Here is a 25,083-nt window from a genome sequence, read left to right as displayed (position 1 = left end):
GCATCGGCTGTCAGTGTCCACACCAACCAGTTTACTAGTCCAGAACGGCCCATTATTGTATGGGTCCACGTATTACTTTCATCACCACCGTCATTTTTGAAGACTGGTGAGTGGAAGGGTGGGTAGTTGGCATCTTTCCTTTGACTGCGTCATGCATCCTTTCTATTCTTCAATGGGCTTTCGTCTACCCGTTTGTTTAATGAGCCCATTTAGGTTATGGTCCATTTTCATTTAGTTAATAATTTTTTTTATTAGGCAAATAAATTTTTTAGCTTTAGCGAGGGAAGATCGGGGAAGAAGTCTGATGAAGATTCATAAGAGTAATTTTTTCTTTTGAAAAAAAGAACTAATATCAACAAAAACAATGAGGGTTGATCGAAGTAGAAAGCATGAGGACGGACTGAGGTATCCGTGATGTTGACGTAGACCTCGGAGGTGGGCTTATTACTTTATTTTAAAAATAAAAGTAGAAGACAATTGGACGAATTTTGGTTTCAGTGGTCAAGATTGGCAGGCCATGTGTGCTGGAACTATTTCTTAATTTATCGAGCTTGTTCTAATATCCATTAATTTCTTATCTTTAAGGAATATGTCATAATACATTCATTGGATTCCGGGTCAGTTTGTGGGTTGTGGAGCTGTTAGGGTCCAACAAAAGTGGTCATTTTATAAGAAGTCGTATCATTCGGGCTAAGCAAAAAGGGCAGGAAGTGGGCTCTGGGCTTCCGAATCCTAATGGCCTATCAGTTTGATAATTTCAGGACAAGTGAAATTACCAGATTTTTCCCAATGCCATAATGGGCCGGGCTGAGAGTAAGAGAAACGATGAAGGGACTGGGCATGAATTGGTCGACCATTTCTTAGTCACTGTTTGACTGATTTAACAAAAGCAAACCGTCAAAATACATGGGTTCACCTCATCCTAAACTTTTTTTTTTCCTGAATCTTGTCCCCTGCCTCCTTCACGAACTGACTGAAATTCCTTTCCGAAGATCCGACGGGGCTCACCGCATTCTCGAGTGTCTTTCTCACATCCTTGATCCGCTTTCTCAAATCATCAGCCGTTTTCCCAAACATCACACGGCTGATCTTCTCCGAAACTTCCTCCCTTGTCATTCGCCTCCCATCACAGAGGTTGATCCCGATCTTCCAATCATCCACCACCAATTTTCTATTAGTAAACTGGTCGGTCAACAGAGGGTAACACAGCAGGGGAACCGTACACCATACACTCTCCAGGATGGAATTCCACCCACAGTGAGTTACGAACCCTCCGATGGCCGGATGCGAGATGACCTCAATCTGAGAGCACCATGGCACAATCAACCCTCTGTCCTTAATCTGATCTTCGAATCCAACGGGCAGTGGCTGGGGCTCGTCGCTGCTGACAATGTCCGGGCGAATCACCCAAATAAAATTCACGCCACTGAGCAAAAGCCCATGGGCAATCTCCACTATGTTATGCTTACTGGTGTGAGCGTAGCTACCAAAAGAGAGGTACAACACCGAGCCATTAGGCCTGGCGGTGAGCCAGTGGGCGCAGTCAGACTCAGACCACATGTTCATGGGCACGGGGCTCTTGGTGAAGCCAGTGGGGAAGAGGGGTCCAATTGCATAGTATGGCTGCTTCTGATGGATAGCTGAGATGGTGTTTGATTCGAGTTCTTCAACTGTGTTGCATATGATGAAATCAGCTCTCTTCACGTCATCAAAGGCCTTGTAAATAATACGGTGAACCACGGTTGTTATGTCCGTGGCTTGAAGATATGACGTTAGGTCCGTCGGTTTGATTTCTGGGACTCCAGGTATGTAATCGATGGCGTCCTCACGGTTATCTGATATCAAGTTCAATCATATAATCAGGAAAAAAAAAAAATCCTTATTGGGAAAGTTCTAGTATTGGACTGATGAGGAAGAGAAGAGACGACAAACCAAAAGAAGCGAAGTGACCATGGCTTCTAAGCAGGTGCATGTGATAGTAGAGACTGAGGACCAAAGCTGGCTCGGTCCAGAAAGAGACGTTAACGAGATTGTACTTGTTGGAAATCTTGGAGGGCCAGACGTAGAAGGTGTCAGCGATCAAGCAAGTGGCCGGAGGGTCGGAGTGGACAATACTTCCGACGAGTTCGTCGACGTGGGCGGAGTAAACGTGGAGAATTCCCTCCATGAACTGGTCGTGGTTGAGGGAACGGTCGAAGCCAACAGGAAAGCCATCGCTGACGGTGGCGTAACGGATGTCAAGACCAGAGTTTCGGGCACCGGCAAAGATATCTTCTGGGGAATTGTGAGGTTGGGCTTGGGAGATCTGGTGGTGAACAGACTGGGTGTTGACGAACGTGATGGTGAAGCCATTAGAGGCAAGCTTGATGGCCAGGTGGACGAAGGGGATGACATGGCCTTGTAGAGGGTATGGGATCAGAATAGCATGAGGATTAGGGGGGTTATTGTCCACCATGGCTTTTGGGTGGATGGGGAGAATGAGTGAAAGAGAGATTGATATGAACTATAGCCTTCTGGGCCTTCAAGAGAAAGGGATGACTTGATATAATTTCATCTTTGAGCGGTTCAGAGATTGGTGGTTATCATTTCATCTACGATAGCACCTGGGTACAAGAGACAACATACCGTAACTTTATGTGGTAGTTATCATTTATCTAAGATCAAATCCAAAATTAAACAATGGACAGAAAAACTGCATAGTCGATATCTGTACTCAGAAGTGGGGTGGATAAGTTACACTCATCATCTGCCGTTGCGTGCGGAGTAGTTACACCCCACTAGGGATCCTCTCCTTGATGACGAGAGAGGAAAGGCAAACCGCAGTGAAAACGTCATGGCCCATTCAAAATCATCCCATCAGTTTTGCACCATAACTGCGCAGTATAAACAGTAGAGGCCATACTCGCAGTTAAGTTCAATCTCACAGGCGGTTTATATCTTTTGTTCATATCTTCCATTTTCGTCCAATCACAACCTCAACAAATGGATAAGATTTTCCACGTATCATCCCTTTCTTTTTAAAGTTTAATTCCTCATCTAAAGAATGATTCAAATTATACAGTGATAGGTCCAAAAGGCCCCTTCCATGGAAAGAAAGTTTTCCCATTATATGGCGGTCGTTATTCCTCATGGTTTCCAAAATGGTCTAAGTCCTCAAGTCGGGTGGTGCCCCACTCTCTCCGCACGGGTGCTAGCTCAAGGGGTGGTAATTTTGACATAATTTGAAAATGGAATGAATTTTAGCATGTTGGGGGTTAAGTATGTTTATGGTCAGTGGCGGAGTCAACAAATGGTTTGAATGGGCAACATGTAATTTTTTATTTCGGGGAGTAAAAGTTGAATAAAAAGCATTTATAGTTTAATAATAACCAAAAAAAAAAAAATTATACTTCCGCCTATGAAAAGAGGTTAAAATCCCCTTGAAAACAATTGTTTTTTTTTTTATTTTAAATATGCCCCCTTGGGCATGCAATAAATGAATCATGTTCATATTTGATTGTTATTAATCATGTTAAAATGATTTATTTATGATCAAATCTATTAATGACATATTTAATTAACTTATTAGTAAATGATGTTAAATTGACCCATTTATAACTCAATCAATTTGTTACTCCTTTAACTTATATAAATTTAATTAAATTTAAATATTTAAGAATTTAAAATTTTTAAATATTTTAAAATTATAAATATTATGAAATTTAAAACAAAATAACTAAGTGCCAATTTTTTTAATTTTAAAATTAGAAAATGATAATAATTTTTTATATAAGTTATAAGAACTTTTAGAGGTTTATATTAAAAAAGTAATAGTTTTAAAAAAGTATATGTATCAACCTCAAATTTCAAAATTTTTTATAGTAATTTTTAAAGATATAAGGTAAGGTAAATTTATACTTTTGTATAAAATTTATTATTTATTATTTTTATTTTATAAAAAAAAACAGGAAGTGTATTCAAATTAACATTAAACAAAACAACATGCATATCAACATGGTGTGTACAACAATGTGCTACACATAACATAGCAACATGTTGCTTGTAGCACACTAGTCATAGCATCTTGATTCATATATGACACCAAGGCCTCATGGGGTGATACCTTGGTTCCATGAGTGACTTATGGTCAAAGCAAGGTAAGATGTGGGCTAGTGAGAGGTAGCATGCAGCATGACCTTAACTCGACCAAAATTTAAATGTGAAATTTTGGCATGATGATATTTTTCTTTTAAAGAGGAACCTTCAAAAAGAAGACTTTACGTGAAAGTAATTTTTTCTGAATTTTCATTAATTAATTAAAATTTATTATGTCACCTTAAGCATAAATGATGCCTTAACTAGAAATTTGGACAATTATGTTTTGGGCCTGACTGGACCTAAAAATTAACATTTGGTCCATATAACTTACATAATTAATAGAAATGATATAAGAGAGACCAATATACCCTTCAAATTTCCATATATTACTTTTTAAGGATATAAAATAGTGATGGACTAAGATACCCAATGACCTTTCATATAAGCTTTTTTAGAATTTGGATTTTAACAATTTTCACACCACTATTCATGCAACCATAATAATTCTATTTTAACAATTTGGATTTTTTAGTGTTTTTTTAAATTTTTTTTATATAAATAATTAAAAATCAGCATTATTTTCTATTTTAAATAAGAAATAAAGAAAAATTATGTTCAAAAACTATTTTAAAAAATACTTTCTAAAAAAATGGTAATATGATTTATATTTTTTATATTTTCTTTTTGAAAAAACATTTAATTAAAAAATGAAAACTATTTTTAAAAATAAAAATTGAAAACCTTGTTTGGTACTATTTTTTATATGAAAATAATAAAAAGAATTAAATTTTATTTATTGATTATCCATTTTTATTTTTTTTCCATTATTTATTTTAATAATAATAAAAAAAAGTATGTTTACAATTAAACAAAGGAATTGATCAATTATGTGTTTTTTTTGTGACTATCTTTTACATGAAAAATAATTAAATAACTAAATTATATATATATATATATATTACTCTTTTTAATTTTATTTTCTTTATTTATGCTTTGTCTAATAGAAAATTTTAATATATCCATAATTAACAAAGTAATAGATTAATTGTACACATTTTGATCTATTAAAATAAATTACTTTCTAATTTAAATAAATAAAATGAAATAAGTAAATAAATTTGGGGTTATTTATATTTTTTAACATATCTTATATTAATATATTTTATGGTTAAATAAATTTTTTATTATTATTTTCTTTAATTCCAAAAATAAAATAAAATAAATAAATAAATTTGGTATTTTCTAACTAATCTTATATTCATATTTCTTATGGTTAAATAAATTTTTTATTCTTTTTTCTTTATTTCCAAAAATAAAAGGAAATAAATAAATAAACATAGCTTAAATAATAGTTTTTAAGTAATTTCTTAGTCTTATTTTTAATTATATTTTGCATTGAAAATAAAATAAAATAACATTTTATTTTTTTTAATTATTTTAAATGTCAAATCATTGAGAACATAGTTTACACACTCATGTGGATATAATTTATGCATATATATGAAATTTATACCATTATATAAGGTCATTACACTAATTGTACAAGGGGTGTACAAAACTGTATATTTTGAACAACTTTTTATTTTTTTTTCTTGTCATCTAAGAATTATACACTCTCCTACCATAAATTTTTTTATTTCATGTACTTTATTTAACTCGCATATAACAATTCAAATACTTACCTTAATAATTATGTTTAGGAAAAAATTTTGTTTTTACGTTTTATATCATTTTTTAAATCAAACCATTGGAAACATGGTTCACACATCATATGTAGCACATAATGTATGCATATGGATGAAATTTGCACCATTGTACATAGGAATGGCAACGGGGCGGGTTCGGGACGGGTCGCCCCCATCCCAACCCCGCCCCGTTTAGCAAAACCAATTCCCATCCCCGTCCCGTTTAAAAAATTAAACTCCCATACCCGTCCCGCCCCGCCCCGTTTAGTTTTTTTTTTTTTTTTTTTTTTTAATTACTTTAAAAAATTTTAATTACATTAAAATAAATATATTTTATAAATAATAAAGTTATTATATTTTTTATAACTTATTTTATTAAAAAAATTTATTATTATCTATATATTAAAAATAGTAAAATTAAATTTTAAATTAAATTAATTTTAAAATTAAATTAAATTAAAATTTAAAATTAATTTTATATGTAAACGGGGCGGGGCGGGATGGGGCAATACCCGAACCCGCCCCGGGTTTAAAAAAAAATCTCATACCCGTCCCAAACCCGTTTAATAAATTTTAACCCTGTCCTATTAGGGGGCGGGGCGGGTACCCGAAAAAACCCGCCCCGTTGCCATCTCTAATTGTACAAGGGTGTTATACTAACTATACAAGGTAAATGTTCAATTGGACAAGACAAATATTATAATTGTACAAGACAAATATTCTAACTATATAAAGGATATATAAGGCTATCATTTATGAAAGATTTCAATCAATTTTGGACAACTTTTTTTTTTTTTGTCTTGTCATTTAAGGATTGCACACTCTCAAGGTACACATTCCTCAATCACACACTCATCTTATGCACTTTATTTAACTCGCATTTGATAATTCAAATATTTATCCTTCTAATAATGTTTGAGAGAAAATTTTATTTTTTCATCTTCCACTATTTTTTGAACCAAATCAATGAAAACGTGGTTAATCTACCTATGGTTACACAATGAGTAGGGAGTATATGGAATTTGAGTCATTGTACAAGGTATTTACACTAAGTGTACATGATAAATATACTAACTGTACAATGGTATACAAGACTATTATTTGTGAAGGATTTTAAGTGATTCTAAAAAACTTGTTTGTTTATTTCCCTTAACCGAGGATAGATGACATTCCTTACACACATTGGTTAAACATACATTCATCTCATACACTTTATCTAACTTGTATATGGTCATTTGAATAGATATATCACTTATGATGATTGTAAAACAAAATTATACAATAATTTTTCTTCTTTTTTAAAACAAAACCAATGCAAACATGGCTAATCGACTTATTGTTAGATATTCATGAGATGATGTATGAAATTTGAGTTATTGTACAAAGGTATTACATTAACTGTACAAGACAAATTTACTAATTATACAATGGTGTACAAGACTACTTTTTGTTAAGGATTTCAAGTGATTTTGAAAAACTTTCCCATTTTTTTCCACTCAAGGATTTTTCCGTACTCAAATTTTCTCACTCAAGAATTGTTTCGAATTTTATTTTAAAATTTCATCATCAAAATTTTGTAATTGCATATTTTGTTTTTGTAGTTTTAGCAATGTTCTTTCTTTCAACTATTTTTTTTTGGTGAAATTTTATCCAAATGAATCTATATTTAAAATTATAATCATATTTATCAAATTTTTTACTAAAATTATCTTTAATTATTTTAATATATTTATACTCATTTATTTAAAAAATGAAAAACTATTTTTTTTTGTAAACATGTTCTATTACCTTTTAAGTAAAAAATTAGATAAGTTTGAAAGTCAATAAAAAAAATTAAATACCACTTTTAATAATTTTTAGATAAAATTTATATAATATATTTTATCTAAAATTTAATTTCGAAAGTTTTACTAAAAAATTGTATTGACAATTTTCTTATTGTGAGTTAAAATACTTTGCATTAATCTATCTAAATAAGAAAAATTATTAATATAATATTAGAATTTCATATCTTAGTTTTTTTTTTTAAATAAATTTATCTTTTAAAAAATTTTAAAATAAAAACATTAAAAATTTAAAAGCTAAAAGGATATATATATAATAAGAGTGAAGTGATAGTCAATTTTTAAATTTTTTAAAATATGGTTAATGTAGAAAATATAAAAAATAATTAAAAATAAGAGAAAAGTATAAATGAAAGGGTAATATAAATTTAAAATAAAAAATTAAAATAAAAATAAAAGATAAATACAAAAAGATAAAAAATATTTGGATGAAAAATCCCAAAAATTTTATCTTTGCTTATAATAAGAGTGAAAAGATTCAATATCTTTAAAAATGAAAAAAAGAAAAAGAAAAATATTATTGCTTTTTATTTGACATAAAATAGAAATATAGATTGGAAGAAAAAGAAAAAAAAAAGTTAGAAATGAGTAATACTTAATAGGGAATAGAAAAGGGAAAAAAAATTGAAATTTACATTCACTATGTGCTTATGTAAGGGTTAAGGGTATTTTAGGGATTAATGAAGGACAATATGTCCTTCTCAATTTTTAGACTTTCTTTGAGTGTTGGGCTTAATTATGTAAGATATATGGACCAGATCTTAATTTTTAAGCCCAATTGGACCCAAAACACAATTCTCCCCTAGAAATTTTAAAGAGAGAGAAGGTGCAAGGTGGCATAGGTGTGACCACACCTAAGGGCTTTGGTACAAGGCTTCAGACATGAGCAAGACAAATGGACAAGTTTTGTTAACATCCATACATGGACTCCACGACATGTGGTGGTGTGCAACCCGTGGTTGCATTGCCACAGGGTGTGATGTAACCTCCCCCTCTCAATGGTGGCATAAGGGTGCAATGTTTTGTGCAATGAGGCGTCTTAGCACAAGGATGCAATGCCTTGTGCATGGAGATAAGGAGTCATGGGCACAATGCTATGACTCATTGTTACACTAAGAAGAGGGGTTGGGTATGACATGGTGTCGAAAGAACAATAAGATGGAGGTTGCCTTGGCATGGGTGCAATCCAAATGTGAGAACAAATATGAGCATGGTTGACATGCTCAAGGAGCAACAAAGGGCCACAAGCCAAGGGAATGATTGGCATCAAGGCAAGTTGTTAGATGTGTAGGCCAAGAAAGAGCTTAACATGCACACGGGCTACGTAGAGATGCATGCAGCGGGTTGTCTAGAGACGCATGCAATGGGTTGCCTAGAGATGCTACAGTAAGCTGATCGAATGCATGGGCCGATTCAAGCACATGAGTGGACTGACTTACGGCACAAGAACGAGCATGCTTAGGCAAAACATTAAAGAGGCATCTTGGCAATGGAGGCAAGCCTAAGGAAGACGTTTTGCACCACGAACCAATAACTTAAGGTGCTGAAATGTGGATTGATGCTTGTGGTAGCAACATGAGGAGTTTCATATGGATGAGGAATGAGTCAAAGATATTTGAAAGCTTAGAGTTGAATTCAAATTCTGATTATAATTTGAATTTGACTAGGAGTTCAAATTCTAATTGTTATTGTAATTTGAATATGACTGAGCAAATTCTAATTGTAATTTCAGTTTGAATAGAACTAAGAAATAGGGAGTGGTCAATGCCACATCTACAAAAAGGACTATAGTAACTTTTGAAATAGACACATATACAAAGGTATAAAGAGAGTGACGACCTTTAAAAACATAGCGAAAGAGGGAGCTTAAACTCACCAAAAAGATTGTGAGAGACTTTATCCTTTAGAAAAAAAATAAAATACAAGTTGGGGAATTGAGTCCTATAATATTGTGTCCTTGTGGGTTTTCTTGGTTGTAATCTTGTGGGAAACTTCATGCCTGTGACACCTAGCTCACTTGTGATTAGTTTAGATAGGTCACATCCACATCCACATCGGCCGGCCTAACCGCAACCACATGGCCGAGTCAGTCCCGTTCATTTTGGAACTGTGCCAGTCATGAGTCAAAGTGATGTGGTCGGACGGCATTCCACCGGGTAAAGAGCAAAATGATGCACCCATATCTAATTACTCCCGAAAAATTATGAGGAGAAAGATCCGCGATCCTTACAAACTAAGACCTTACGCGCGCTATCAAAGATAAAAACTAGGCTATTACCTAGAGCCAAGATCAAAAGACTCAAAATTGAGGTCATGTATTCACAAGTAAAGTTGGATTAACAGGTAGGTGCATGAGGTAGTCTTGCATAAATGATACTTTCACTCCCCAGCTATTATATATCAATTCCTACAGAGGTGAATGGAGGAGTATGGCGGTGTTTCAAGTTCCCAAATATAAATCAATTCCAAAATATGAGGGAAAAAAGGAAAATACGATCGCTAAGAGCCAATGCCAAGCCATCTCAATTCCCCAGCCCCTTTAAAAAGGGAGAAAAAGAAAACCAAAACCAAGATTAAAAAACAAATGCACTGCAAGTAGACCGTTGGGAAACAATTTTGGATTATTTAAAGTCAGATCATCCTACAGAATGCATCCAAACACCCTCACAGCCTATGCTATTTTAGAAGACTGCCACAGAGGGAGCCATAGGAGCGATCATCTAAATCTGGCATCTGCACTGAATGAGAGAGCAGTCACCCTTATTTATATCTTTTGAGACTATAAACAGCCCCTCGCATCAGCAGCTTCTAGATTGCGATTTACATAAATGTATCAAAATTATCAGCAATTCACATAAAAATCTGTATGAAATTTTTCCATGTCTATTTTTGTACAAACAACGGAGCGGTTTTTATGAAGAGGGGTAATTGTTCAGCACAATGTCTGATCTCAGGTCCTCCTGCCTCGCAATGCACCTTCCATTGCTTTTCTTTTCTTTGTTCTTTTTTTTTTTTTTTGATAAGTAACAGCACCTTCCATTCTCTTGCCACACTACGCTGAAATGCAATTAGCTACAAGTTTCTGAGGGCAAATTTCAGGCTTCTTGTACTTCTGCGCATAAGATGGATGTGAGAATGTCATCCCTGAGCTCCTAACTGGGTAAAATGTCATACTCCACTGCCAATTTTAAAATCTGCAAATGAGACCGTTTCTCGAGCTTCAACTGTTGATGCAGGTTCTTTCTTGTCCAAACCGAAGAAGGAGCAATTTTGAAATGCATCCACACTGTTCGCTATCAAGCTTTTCAAACCACTGAGGCTTTCGCTTAAGATTAGATCTTCGTTATGGTATCTAGAGGAAGGTATATCCAAATCTAAGGGTCCTAAAGAGTCAGGCTGCAATGTGGAGAACAAGGAAATCAGCTCACCTATCCAAAATAATATGCTAAAAATGGTAAATATAAGGATTCATACACCCTATGGTTCAATATTATACAGTTTCTCAAGTTCATGTTGACAGCATTTTAGGACAGGGTACAGATAGGTACACTCATTAGGAGTAACCAAAACATTCCCATGGCCTCAGAATGTGAACAAACTCTGAATGGAATATGAAGCTTATAATAGTAATATGAAAAGAAAGTAGATGTGAGAAAATAGGTACCCAGTATATATCTGCAAGCCCACTGAGATCCTTGGCAGTACTATCCAGCATGTGAGGATCAGATGGACTGTCATCCATTAGGTCTCCATGAGCAGGATCATCCAAAAGTCGCTCCACATTGGGCAACTCCTACAAAAAAACTGAAATATTACATATGGTTCACTTGGTGAGCAGTTATTAGTTCTTCCATGTAAGATATCTAGAATATAACATGCTTATGAAATAAAACCTCAATCAAGCAGCCAGAGCCCACTGAATTAATTCTAGCAATCTGTTCACTAGCCCCTGGAGAAGCAATTTTGGATGAACTCAGAACCTCCTGATGAAAAACAGGATTCTTTTGGAATGAGAAGCCATCACATGTTTCTTCAGCATCCCAGATGGAAGGCGCATGGGATACCAAAGCTGATTGAAAGCTGGTCTTATCTTGATGTTTGGATATATGAGCAGCAATTGCAGCATCAAATGAATCACAACTGAAGGGGATCTGCTGAGGATATTGAGAGCTTCCAGAAACAGGTGGGTTTACGCAGCTGGTATCCATCTCCTGAGACACGTCTGCGAGTAGATCCCCAACACTTATGTTTGTAAGGCTGTCAGCCCATTCTCCAGTTGATAGGGCAGTACTACTGCTTATTCTAAGGTCATCCTAATGATACACAGGAAAAATTACAAGTAAAAAAGATGGCATTATAAATGCAGAAATTCACCAAAGCTACTAGTTTTCTAGTTTTATATTGACAACCTAAATAAACAAAGCCTCCATCCATTTCCATGGAAGGTATTTCCCAATAGCAAGTTGGCTTTCTACTTGCTAGAGAATGAAAATTGGTTTCTACCTGAAACAACGAAGGGGGTCTGTGGTGACATTGCAACTCCTAATATGTTAAATTCTATTATTTGGTGATAATCTTTTTTAAATGTCAGAGAAACAATTTTCAAATTTTTTCTGTGGTAATGAAAGGCATGTGTACCATCATAGTCAACTCCATTAATAGTCAATCTTGTCTATGACCATTGACAAGTTAAGAGGGGGAAAAATGCTAAGGTGGTGTTTGTTTTTTTACTTAATTCTAAATAGAACCTTAATGCTTAATAGTGTTAAATATTAGGTTGTTTGTTTTTGTAGTATTTTATTTCTATTAAGTATTAAAAAGTAAAAAAAACCAATATGTTATTTTTTTCTATTTAGAAAAAGCTACATATTTTGGCTTTTTCTATTTAGTAAAAAGTTTATAATAAGTCATGAAAAAGTAGAAAAACAAATAACCTAAATTCTAAAACTAAATTGCTTTCAGCAAAAAGCCAAAAAAACAAACACCACCTAAGTCTTACAAAAAAAAAAAAAAAAAAAAATCAAAAACAAAAAATGAATAGAAGAGGAAATCTCATCAAATCATCAATAGCAGCTGCATTTTATAAATAAAATGATGATCAAATAAGAGCTTCCAATCTGTTAAAAGAAAAACAGTGGTAGCAATTGCTGAAAATGCACATGTATAATGCACAGAAGCCACAACTAGGTTATGAAAAGGATGTGATAAGATTTGTCAGGGAGCTGAAATCTCGTATTTTAGCAGAAAAGAAGATTTTTCAGACATCCCAACAGTGGAGAAGGATTCATATTGCAAACCCTAAGTTTTGCATCAGGCTAAGGCTGGATGAGACAACTGGGCAATGAATCACAAGAATTTGAAGGTTGTTAGTGATGCACAAGCCCAAATCTGTATTGATGGCCCGTATGCTGACAAGATGGTAATGGGTGGAGCGAGTTGCAGTAGGGGAGGGGTAGTGGGGGAGGAGAAAATTACCACTTCTTCTAGTGGCATCATGATACTGTCATCTTCACTCTCCCTTTGGTGCCATGATATATTAGCAGCAGCCTCAGAGGACTCCATAAGATTGCTGTTGGAAGCTACATTGACGTACCTGGTCATCTCTTCCTGTGCATTATTGGACGAGGGTACGACAGTGTTACCTGTCAATAAGGTTGATCGATCTTTGCAACGTTCAACAAGTTTCTCAGATTGATGATCGGTTGGTGGTGGTGCATGTATTGGCCTTGAATCCATAATCTGTTTCTTCCTATTATTCACTTCCATATTATGTTCACCCAGAATGGTGCAGGATGCTAAAGGTGCTTGAAATGCTACAGAACTAATCTCAGTATTTGAAAACCAGCCATACCTTTAGAAAGACACCACAAAGCAGGATGGTTTAGTACAGCAGCATTAATGTGTAAGCATTATATTTTAGTTGAAAAGTAATAACAAACCTCAAACGGAAAACTGGTGGACTTCCAATAATTTCATATACATCTGCTGCAGTGACACTGGAGTCCTGAGTCCATCTCGGATGACCTGCTAGGTTCCCCCTCTGAACACTGTAAGGAAAAAGCATCAACTCTCCAGATGCTATGCCAGAATTGCCCCATTTGCGAGTAAGATGTTCCAAAACTGATGATATTTTTTTACGAGTACTTAAAGTAAGCTCCAGGTGAGGATTATGCTTATCCTGTGAAAAGATGATCATCCAAATATTTCCTTTAAATTTCTGATTACTGCTTATCCATCCGTTAAAACTCCAATTCTACATGGAACAACTAAAATGATTTCCTTCTCTACTTACCATTTCCAAGGCTCTTCGAGTACCTTCATCAATTGGGAATAACTGGAGCTTGAGTTTCGTAGAAGTCTGTACATTGCTTTTAACAAACATATTTTGTGAAAATGTGGGAACTGGGGGAAGAACTTCTCCAACAGCATCAAAACCCCTTTGCCCTAGAAATAGGACTGTAAATATCAGATGGCTATGAAGATTTCTAAATGAGTCCTGCTTTCAGTTTCTTTCAAGAATGTATTGCCAAAAGCTGGCCTACACTCACCTGGTGCACTTTGGTCATGTTCAACCTCTTTATCATTAGTTGTTCGCTCCAAATGCTCTGCAGCATCAGCAACCAGAGAAACCCCAGCAATTGCAGCTTTTTCCCATCTTTTATATGCAGCTGATGAAACAGCAGCTGCTAGAAATCCAAAATCAACAAGACCAGACCAAAATTTTACTAAAGTGGCACTTGACCATGGAATGGCATATCGTAAGAACTTGCGTTTATTATTTCAGTAAATCAGATACCAAAAAGAAAAGAAAAATCACAGGAAAAATATCAGAGGAAAGGCCTATTATTTAGGCAGGGCAGTGCTTATATCATAGACTAATAGAAGTGCCAAATGCAACAAACAAATATCTGTTCTTCAGTCATAGGCCCTACCATTTAAGTATATATTTCAATTATATCTGAATCTTAGGAAAAACATATTCCTAAGAATCCTAACTTTGAAAGACAAAAATGACCTACTAAAAAACATTTATTTATCTCTTCTAAGCATAGATTTCTAGTTGGCAAATATTACAGTAAAGATCACTGAGCCTCATTTTGACTATTTGGTCATATAAGAAGAGCCTATCAAGTAGCCTTGTGTCTATTATAGCAAACGAAAATGCAAAGCAAACAACAGAGATTAGTAACATGTGCCTGAGAACAAAAGAAGAAAAGAAAAATAGAGATAATAACTAGATATTAATGGTCATTTTCAATTGTACAATACAGGGCCCAAGCTAATACAAAGGTAGGTGTTTGACACATCCAAACCCAAAGGATTAAATGTAGCATGATGATGGGAGCTGACTTGGGTGCTGGTCTCTAGCACAGAGAGAGAGAAAGAAACCAGGATTATTTGAATGCGGAAAGAGGGAGAGAGGCAGAGAGAGCGAGTGCATGTGTGTGCGTGAGAGAGGGAGAGCCAGGAGTACTTGAATGTGGAAAGAGGGAGAGAGGCAGACAGAGCGAGTGCAAGTGTGTGCATGAGAGAGAGAGAGTAACCAGGAGTATTTGAATGTGGAAAGAGGGAGAGAGGTAGAGAGAGTGTGTGCGCCAAAGAGAGAGAGAGAGAGGAACTGAATATTTGAATGTGGAAAGAAGGAGAAAGGCAGAGAGCGTGAGTGCATGTGTGTGCGTCACACAGAGAGAGGGGGAGAGGGGGACCAGGAGCATTTGAATATGGAAAGAAGGAGAGAGGCAGAGAAAGTGAGTGCATGTGTGTGCATTAAAGAGAGAGAGAGAGAGAGTACCAGGAGTATTTGAATGTGGAAAGAGGGAGAGAGGTAGAGAGAGCGAGTGCATGCATGTGCATCAAAGAGAGAGAGAGAGGGTAACCAAGAGTATTTGAATGTGGAAAGACGCAGAGAGAGAGAGCTCTTGTGAAGCAATTGCTTTACCAGGGATATTTGAACAAGAAGAACCTAGTTTTCTAGTATGCAAATTAAATTGCATAATGCCCATTAAAACTAAACCCAGGAGAGGAACTGCATTTGTTCATCATTGGCCTAATGGAAAAGGTTTCACATAATTCACCACCAAATAAAAACACCAATAATGACTAGAAGGCAATAGAATATTCAGCAACACAATATTCAAATCCTAATCCCTAAAAAGGGAGAAGGAAAATAAGAGAATGAAAGAAAGGGGGGAAAGAAGGGGGGGAGAACAATGACGATAACATTCACTTCATGTCACCATTTCCAATCATATGGTCAACATGCACTGAAAAAAAAAAAAAAAAAGGAAGAATAACATAAGTTAACTAGACTTCTAATCTGAAAGACAAGGTGTCTGAAGAGACTTGGAGGTACGAACAGATTTAAATTGATTTCAGCTTTCTAGAAATTTCAATGAAAATATCACATAATAGTTTAATTAGGATGCCACCAACTACAGCCTATTGTATAAGGCCAACACTGGAATCAGAAGAGGTTGATATCATACAAGTATCTCTATTTCATGATTGCAATAAAATTAAAGACTCCAAAGCCGCACAATCTGAGGCATCTACTAAAATCAAGTTCAGAGTCAATACAGCAAGTAGACTTTGGATGCTTGTGAATGCAAATAATTACTCAAAAATTAATGCAATAAACAAATATCAACAGATTTGATCTTTTACCTGTTAATATTTCCTACCAGCCAAAAAAATGAAGCAATTTTATGATTTGTATTTTATATCAGGGGAAAAGTGCTAAAAGATAACCTGGTTTCTGTCGTTGTCTTGCTGTTTTCATGGCAGATGAGTCTCCTTTGCTGTTGCTACGGTTAACACCTACATTGACATTCCGCTTCAATGAAGATCCTTTTCCAGGTCCTAATTTTTGAACATTTTGACTCTCAACTAGAACCAGTTTAACAGCACGAGTCTCATTTCCTGATGCTCTGCTTTGACTAGAGACAGTGTTTGGAGCTGTGGAAGAACAATTTCCCCCCTGGGAAGGTCGTTTTCTTATATTCTTTTTTCGGTCTTTCAATAGTTGGTGCTCCTACATGGCAAAGATAAATTGGTCAGTCCACATGCAGAACGAATCAAGCTCTCATATGCAGGAAAGCATTCAATAATGGAATATAGATGGTCTCTACTAACCAGGGCTTCTATGAAAATCTTAAACCTCCGGGGTTTCAGATGAAGTTTTGAAGCTTTGCAGCTATATTTTTCCAGTAAAGACCACCTGTAACACAAGTCACACACAGAACAGGAATCCTGAATCATGGCAGTTGTAATTTTCTCCAAAGGTTTAAACTTACAAGTTCATCAACCAATATACAATAATATTAGTATAATGAACAATATAAAAAGGGGAACCATTAACCAGTTCTTTGGTGACATGGGCAGGAAATATGATTCAATTTCATAAATATGTAAATGTAGTCACAGCATGATATTTACTAACTACTGATTATGAATACAGCGTCATGCAGTCAGGACTAATGCTTTGATGATGGATGAGGAAACCAAGCCATGTAGTTAAGAACAGGATTGGACCAACAGATGAAATTGTGGTCCCCATTAAACATTGAATTATTGTTACTGTTATCGGTGCTTCATATCTCCAGTGTATGAACCATGTCACATAAAGATCCTAATAAGATACACAACCAAATAATAGAGATTCCAGGGCTAGTCACCATCAAGAATTTGTTTCCAAATTCCAGAGGATATCAAAACAGCTACCATTCAATTTTACCCAACATACTGAACAAAAATGAAAAATGAGCTAGAAGCAAAATAGTTGAAATAACTCTATGAAAGCATAAAAATAAAAATTCTATTAGCATGATTCTGACTCCCATACTTATAATCCATTTTCAAAATACTAGATTAGCCAAAGATTCCTTTACCAAGACACCCGCACACACACAAAACTCAAGATAAAAGAATGATGCAATGAAAGCACCTAGGAGAACAATTTAACTGAAAAACAACCCCAGGAAGACTCCTTCCAGATCCTTCCTATTCTCCACAATGCTACATCTGTAAGAGTCAAACATAAAATCCACAACCCACTCGAACTCCCAATCGTTGAAACTTCTGGTAGAACTTGGGTTCTGATGACCTGCCCACCCTTGGAGCACCAGTAATCAGAGACTAAAAACAAAGAAAGAAAGAAAGAAAACAACAACAACAACCACCTGGTAAACCATCCTTGAGCTGTCTTCACCCTAAACCAAACATCAATCCAAAACTTAATTCACCACCTATTCCTCACATAAATACTAGTGAAAGCTTAGAAAGACATCCATAATTTCCTAATGGTATATACCAAAGCCCGCAACCAGTCAGATCCCTGCCCCTTTCAAATACCAATCCTATACCCCCTTGAGGAGTGTCCAGTAGCTTCCCCTTGGTTGTGTGGTACTCTAGTGGTGAATGGTATCTTTACTCCATCGGAGAAGTTTTCTTCACCTCTTCTTTTGATCAGATTTTGCACATTTTGGAAGGATTTCTCATCCTTTGTTCTTCTTGTTAAACTCATATCAATAAATATGTTTGTTTCTTATTTTTTATTTTTTTAAAACACACACACACACACAAACATTAACAAATAAACAAACAGAGCCACCCCTTTTCAAATATCATTATCCTCGGAAAGGCACACCTTCCTAAGACGATCACTTCATCTATGTGAATTAGCAATTTTATTGAGAAGTTTAGTTTTCCTGTCTCCTGTCTAAGCCATAAAACCCTAGATTATTGCAGCCAACTAGTTTCCTTAAAATTGGCAGCCTTTTATATTCCTCCAGAAGAAAAATCTAATCCTTCTCTTTCTTCCAACTCCTAATGCTTAATTTGCTCCAAGATTTGCACTTATAGAATGCCAAATTTATGAAAACTTTCCTGTTCCACTTCTTTAGGTCGTTCGGTGTCTTCAACTTGCAAGCAATAACAAAACTTGGATTTCCTCCTTCAACCACAAATCCCTAAATCCATATGGACATCTCTCAAGCCTCAAACCTTCATTGTCAATGAGGACAGGAAAGTGAACAAAATGAGCCTCAAGAGGATATTCTACGACACACTTGAGAAATGTCATTCCAATCAGCACTCACTAGGAAACAATCCAATCAAGACTTAGGTTTCGGCCTCAAGCCACCCATGTATAAGGATCACCCACAGAGGAAAAACTACACAAGCAAAACTCATGAAAAAAAAAATCCAAAAATGACTCCACATGGCTGAAAGTATTCTCATACAGAACCTCCACTGATGAGGATAATGCACCAAATTAAAATCACCTGCTATACACCAGGATCCTCCTCACTAACCCATAAGACGCCCCAACTCCTCAGAAAGCACTCTGCTCTCCTATCTATCACAAGGGCCACAAACATTGAGAAAAATCACAAAAACTTTCTTCAAGAGTCCTAAAGTGACACAAAACCAAGTAGGCAAACCTCCTCCCTCCCCCCAACTTTTCTTTTTTCTCTCCTTTTTCAACCCCTGAAATTTTCAACGCCCTTTTTCCCCACATGACCAAAAACCACCAGCTTGATCACTAGTACTGAGGGCCACCCAACTGGAAAAAAAAAATGTAACCCTCACTAGTACTTCCTTCCCTGAGCATATTTCTCACCCCTTGGCATTCCTTAGCAGAATGGAGCTTATCCTTGTTTAGTTTCACTGGCATTTACTGTCAATTTTAAGCCTTTTTCTTTTCTGGGCATCCTTATACACTCGGCCAAGGTCTTCCCATCCCCTCTCCCTTTGGTGTTTTCGGTAAAAGTTTTATATATAATAAATATGATGAATGATTGCTAATTATATTTTAGCATCTAGTTAACGTCCACAGATAAATCACAATCAGACCAGGGATCTTATCATATAGATGCAGTAAAAAGCACAACCAAACACATACATAATAGGTGTTCAAATGGTCTTTAGGTGGTTCAACAGAGTGACCAGAATGAGCTCGCTCTATACCTATCTTGCGTCAAACAGTTGTTAAGGTATCATAGATCCAGATATTGAGATCTGGTTTAAGAAGAAAGAATATGATATCAATGATAACATTGAAAGCAACTTGCTGGAGAAAAGGGCCGATCCAGAAGCTAAAGAAAAATTTGGAAGTTTCATTAATTTCTGGTAAGACAAAGAATGCCCAAATTGTAAATTCTTGTGAAAGAAGGTTTTCTTTAGCCAAACAAGCCCCTATTTTAAATTCCTTTTTTTCTTTAACAACTTCTACCTTTTCTCAAAAAATATAACTGGAAGAAAATAACCTTGAAATAGAGCAGTTGCCATCTTAAGTTAAAAAAGAAAAGAAAAAAAAGATCCTCTAGCATATAATAATTGAAATCTGGATAAAAGGCAATAAATTAATCAATAGTTAATGGTTACCATCGCAGCATCGCAGCATTAGTATCCTTAGAGTTTTTTGCATCCAGAGAGAATCCTGGACCTAACAGCTTGTTCATACGCCTCACCAGACGATAGTAATAATGTCTAACCTGCAAATCACAAGGACTGCCAAATTCTTAGAAGAATAGACCAGCAAGGACTTGTCAAATGCCCGCTGATAGCATCCAATATAGTTTTCATACACAACAAAATAAGCAATAGGGTACATACGACATAAGATGATGAGTAACGGACTAAAATCGCATCTTGTTTGTAAGTTACACTACAAATGCAAAACTGGACACAAATCATATGCGCTAACTTGACTGTTTTTGGCAATTTCTAGGACAAATCAATTGTGAACTTTGTCTTAAAAAATTAGTGAGTACTGCTAAAAGGTGGTTTAAGGTTAAAAATTTACTCAACCATTTCTTATTCTTTTTATATTTCTCCTCTACAAACATAAAAAATAAATATGTAACAAAAAAAAAAAAATTCCCTTTTAAAGTGCTCATATCTAATGTCATCCATTTCTTGATAAGAGAACAAATTCATTGATATAAATTAATAATTATGAAGAACACCTAATTATGTCCTTCAGAAACAACAGTCCAACACCATTTCACTTATGTCCTTCTATTTTTTTGGTAGATCACTTATGTCCTATTAAAGAACGCCTAATTATTTAATACCTTGTTTTATATTTAAAAGGCCTGAGTAGAATTCTCCATTCAAGACAAAATTTAAAAACTTGAACATAAGTTGGAACGTGGAGCCTAATAGATGTAGTAACAAATCATGGACAATATAGTCTATGAATAAAGAAGAAAGGTACATAGTTGAACTAGCATAAGTGCATAACAAGATATTCTATTTTATTTTTTGAAGTAAATATTGGAAAGTAAATAACTGTTAAAACATTATAAAGCTTTTTACATAGATTAATTCTTCAACGCAATCAACCATCAAACATATCACAATCTCATCTGGAAGTTAAACCTAATGAGAAAGAACGTCACCTGATCCTTGTTTTTACTTTGGACACGACAAGTAATCTTCTCAAAATTCTGCAATTAACAGTTGATATTCTTGCAGTTAGGACCTATAGCAAAGTATAGAAGTTGAATAACAAAAATATATCAAGAAAAACATGCCTTGCCAACTTGTCGCAATGCAGTGAAGAAACTTTCCTCCTCTTGACGTGTCCAAGCAGCCCATTGCCGTGTTTGCCTTTTAACTGCATCAGATATCAGTGTACTAATATGAAGTGAAATTTGCGATTTCCACACATGGCAGCACATTTAATAAAGCACCTCAAACAAGTAAAGATAAAAACATAAAAAATCTTTTTATAAGAAACAAAACTTTTTTTTTTCTTTTTGATAAGTAAATTTTTGGTCCCCATTGAGACTTGAACCTAGAACCTCCCACAAACCCTCCCCCACCCTTTACCACTTGAGCCAGGCCTCAAGGGCATAAGAAACAAAACTTATATTGTAATAGATAAGAGGATAATAATGGAAAGTTACATTACCTCTCCTAATATTATGAGTCATTGCAGGAAATGCTCCTAACATTACCATGTACCTCTAAACATAGCAAAGCCCTCCCCAACAGAGAGATAATATTATCAAGGAGCTTCTCTCCAAGGGTTTACCATAGGAATGTCAAACAAGTCAGGTCGGGTCAGACCAACTTGTGCCTGTGCCATTCAAACCTCAGGCCTAAAAGCTTTACAGCCAACATGGAGTGAAAGAGTTAGATCCCAACAGGTCTGAAGGCTTTGGCTCTGAAGCTTAGGGCACAAATATGCCTTCCAGCCTGGGGCTTGGTTCAGTCATCAAGCCAAGCTTAGCTGCTTTAGGATTCATTCCCATAAATGCCACCAACGCTGAGTTGAATAGCTGTTATAGTTGGTATGTCTTTAATGAGTTGCTGTAATCGGTGAGGGTATTTAATTTTTTTTCCTGTAATAGGGGTAGCCATTTTAATGATGATACTATCAATTGTTCCACTTCCAATCTCCATCATTGCAAAGTTCTTTTTTTTCACAACTTTTTTTCTGTAAAAACAAACATGGCACCAAAAAAATCACCTTTGCTGACACACCTTAGTTTGTGTCAAGTTCAATTTCCAGTTTTCCACTCTCTGATGTATTTATCAACTCCCAATTTCCTGCCATCTTTCCACTCTTCAAAGGAGAATATCACTATGCGCATCTGAAACCCCACTTAAAGGGTCAAAATCACTCCACTGGAGTTGGACCTGCCCTAGTCTTGAGCCTCACTTTAAGGCCAGGCCCAGCCTGAGTCTCATTTGTGCTAGGGTAAGGTTGTGCTATGTTCAAGCCCATGCTGGCCAAGGTTTGATACTATGGGCCATTGTAGACCTTTAGTTTACCGTAAAAAATTTAGTTCAAATGATTGTTAATCTTCGATTTAAAACACACTTATTTAAGAGGTATCTAGTCTCTATAGCATTAGCAAAACTATAGTGGAGGTCAACGTTACTCAAAAAGCATCAAGATTGAAGAGGTCCCTAAAATTACTAGAGGCATCAAGGTAATTGCAACCCAACAATAAATAGAAATAATAAGTCCCAAGAACATACCAGGCTTTGGTGCAACATGATTTGGTGATGATGGGAGTGCACCAGGATCTCCATCCTTGATAACATTATTTTCAGGATGAGGGACTGCCTGACAGTCTAAAGAGACCTGTGCCTCAGTCTGCATGTTAAAGTCATCACAAGAACACTAGATTTTCATGCTTTTCAGATTCCCACGTCGCAAATGATAAATCCTTTCACTTCCAAATTACAAGATAGCCCAAATGCAGCGATCTATTTATAACAAGAAGAGGACAACTTAGAATCCAAAAAAAGAAAAAAGAGGAAGATCAATTAATATCAAGGTATGTTATTATAAGATCCCATTATCAAGAATCCGGCCAACCGTATGCATGAAAAAGCACATGCATGAGAAGATGTGCACCAATCTTGCTTGCTTTAAATAAATAAAGAAATCATAAAAAAAGGATTCCATTCTGTAAAACAGAATCATGAAGTTTCATGTATCTGTTATAAGCATAAACATAGTATGCATAAATCTTGTTACTTTGATTGTTCGGCTACCTAAATAAATTTTATGATTTTTTTCTTTTTTCTTTTTTGATGGTAACTTATTTTTGTCTTCTTAGTTGGTGAGAGACAAAGTCATGATTAATAAGGAGTTTTAAAAAGAAATCTGGAGAGCCATGCTGATCAGCAGAGAAAAGAAAAAGAAAACTCAATTGAACATGTGATATGCATCCATCCTTGATCAACAATGATCATCTTTAACCATTCTGCTGGTAATACAAAGCTCTGAAATATAAATATGAGAAGCATACTAACTACAAGGTTCCTATTGGTTGCTGGGAAAACAAGTCTAAATTAAAAAACATAAAATTTTACATAGTGTAGATCAGCATTTGATCCCAAAAAAAAAGAAAAAAAAACCTCCTCCTGTGAGTTCAATACACATTTTGTCAGCTGAGTTGAGTTTTCAATTTTCATAAGAAAAACAATAGAGGATATAACTCTTACATTCTATTTCTTTTCTTTTCCTGTGTTTATATAGCAACCAAAGGGAGGCCAAATTTTAGACACCACGCAATTTTATTACAATAGTGAATCCTTCAAAACTGTCATTCTTCAAACCACGAGAAAAGGCTAGCATTCAAATGGTTTGATGGAATAACATGAACCAAACCATAATTTTTGTTTTTTTGATGAGTAATGAATACAAACTATGACTTCAATGCATGATTAATCATAACATTACCAGAAACTAAGTGTTAGCAAAAACAAGAAGAACAAAAGCAAAAGAACAAACCCTAGTGACATCACAAGCTGCCCAATTCAATTGAGACTAACAAAACACCATCAAACTGTATCTACAAATGTACATTGTTCAAGGAACAATAATGATATATAGCAAGCAAAACAAATAAAACCATGATTATGATCTTCCTCGCAAAACAAAGCCAAAAGAACTGCGTTTGACTGTTCAGAAAACCAGGGAAAAAGAAAAGAAGATAAAAATTACGAGTCTTATGCTATTCTATTTTCTTCCTTCCCCAAACCGCAAAACCCTAGGTCGAAAATTTTGATTTTCATTACTTTTCCTGCATTTTCTCGGAAACCAAACAGAGTTAGGGTTTCGAGCTATACTTCACCAACACAAATCACATCCAGAAAACACTATGAAATTTAGGGCTTCAAGAATACCTGAAATGAAATCTGAAGGATCAACAAAACCCTCAGAATGCTTGAAATGATGATCGCAAACGGTGAGAAATGAACAAAATTCAGACAGAATCTTTGACAGATGTCTGCTGTTAGAGAAAGAAATTTTAATTTGGAAAAAGAAAAAGAAAAAGAAAAATAAAAATAAAAAATAAAAAGAGGCAAAATGTGAGGCCTTATTCGAAATTTACAAGGATAGGGAAAAAAAAAATTGAATATTGAGTCTATCGCAAGGTTTGTCCTCACCTTCGCCCTTTTCCTTTTTTGTTTTTCCCCCTATTTTTCCTTTTTCCCTATGAAATGTTGAGATCTTGACCTAATCATGAGAGAAGGTAAAATGTATTTTCTTCTAATGATTTTATATAATATGAAAGGAACATGGCACATGCAATATAAGGTAGGTATAAATGGATGAAAAGTAAATGGGGATGACTACACAATAAAAAAACCTAATGATGACGGTTTAAATTATAAAATAAGACGGGAAATAATCATCACCATGTAAATTATGAAATTAGAGGGGAAATAGTAAATCATTTGTATTGATGGTAGATAAATATTTTACGTGATATAAATAAAGATCGTATTCATTACTTATTACATTTCTTGATATATTAGGGTTTTGAAATAGATAGTATTAATATAGTCAACTCTTGACATTTTTTTTGTATATTCAATGAAACTTGATATTAAAGAAATATCATCTAAAGACTCCTTTTGCTTGTACATTCCAAGTCCCTTTCTTTTTATTTTTCAATAATTGAGATATGGTATCCAGTTCAATGTCATTCGTTGTTGGAATTATT

General features: G+C 35.1%; 2 protein-coding genes across 7 annotated transcripts; both read right to left on the bottom strand.

The window, feature by feature from the left end:
- Positions 1-835: 835 nt before the first annotated feature.
- On the bottom strand, positions 836-2,848 carry LOC100253412 (UDP-glycosyltransferase 86A1). The gene is made up of 2 exons (XM_002276822.4): positions 1,933-2,848; positions 836-1,835 (listed from the first exon to the last, which is right to left on the bottom strand). Exons 1-2 carry the CDS (start codon positions 2,453-2,455, stop codon positions 913-915), a joined length of 1,446 nt encoding a protein of 481 aa, XP_002276858.1. The 5' UTR covers positions 2,456-2,848; the 3' UTR covers positions 836-912.
- A 7,361-nt stretch (positions 2,849-10,209) lies between these two features.
- Positions 10,210-24,627, bottom strand: LOC100248287 (TSL-kinase interacting protein 1). 6 transcript variants are annotated; one of them, XM_010655304.3, is made up of 15 exons: positions 24,524-24,627; positions 24,260-24,366; positions 22,601-22,831; positions 21,145-21,227; positions 21,010-21,057; positions 19,991-20,100; positions 16,739-16,823; positions 16,355-16,637; positions 14,155-14,292; positions 13,899-14,050; positions 13,546-13,784; positions 13,082-13,457; positions 11,500-11,919; positions 11,271-11,399; positions 10,210-11,002 (listed from the first exon to the last, which is right to left on the bottom strand). In XM_010655304.3, exons 3-15 carry the CDS (start codon positions 22,722-22,724, stop codon positions 10,775-10,777), a joined length of 2,415 nt encoding a protein of 804 aa, XP_010653606.1. In that variant the 5' UTR covers positions 22,725-22,831; positions 24,260-24,366; positions 24,524-24,627; the 3' UTR covers positions 10,210-10,774. The 6 variants fall into 6 exon arrangements, with proteins under 6 accessions (XP_010653606.1, XP_059594998.1, XP_019077318.1 ...); XM_059739015.1 differs by having other exon boundaries at positions 24,260-24,363; positions 24,524-24,603; XM_019221773.2 differs by lacking the exon at positions 24,524-24,627 and adding an exon at positions 24,078-24,156 and having other exon boundaries at positions 24,260-24,516.
- Between the last annotated feature and the right edge of the window lie 456 nt (positions 24,628-25,083).

This window comes from Vitis vinifera, chromosome 8 (assembly GCF_030704535.1).
Source record: "Vitis vinifera cultivar Pinot Noir 40024 chromosome 8, ASM3070453v1".
In the NCBI taxonomy this organism is placed as follows: Eukaryota; Viridiplantae; Streptophyta; class Magnoliopsida; order Vitales; family Vitaceae; genus Vitis; species Vitis vinifera.
The sequence above is the reverse complement of the archived record's forward strand: the minus strand, read 5'-3'. Positions and strand labels throughout refer to the sequence as shown.

Excerpts from the sequence above, each read along its gene's own strand:
- LOC100248287 (XM_010655304.3), bottom strand. The coding sequence starts at position 22,724 with ATGCAGACTGAGGCACAGGTCTCTTTAGACTGTCAGGCAGTCCCTCAT. Across the intron at positions 21,058-21,144 it reads CATTGCGACAAGTTGGCAAG|AATTTTGAGAAGATTACTTG; the intron begins GCATGTTTTTCT and ends TGTTAATTGCAG. Across the intron at positions 11,400-11,499 it reads GCTCTGGCTGCTTGATTGAG|GAGTTGCCCAATGTGGAGCG; the intron begins GTTTTATTTCAT and ends GTTTTTTTGTAG.
- LOC100253412 (XM_002276822.4), bottom strand. The coding sequence starts at position 2,455 with ATGGTGGACAATAACCCCCCTAATCCTCATGCTATTCTGATCCCATAC. Across the intron at positions 1,836-1,932 it reads TGGTCACTTCGCTTCTTTTG|ATAACCGTGAGGACGCCATC; the intron begins GTTTGTCGTCTC and ends ACTTGATATCAG.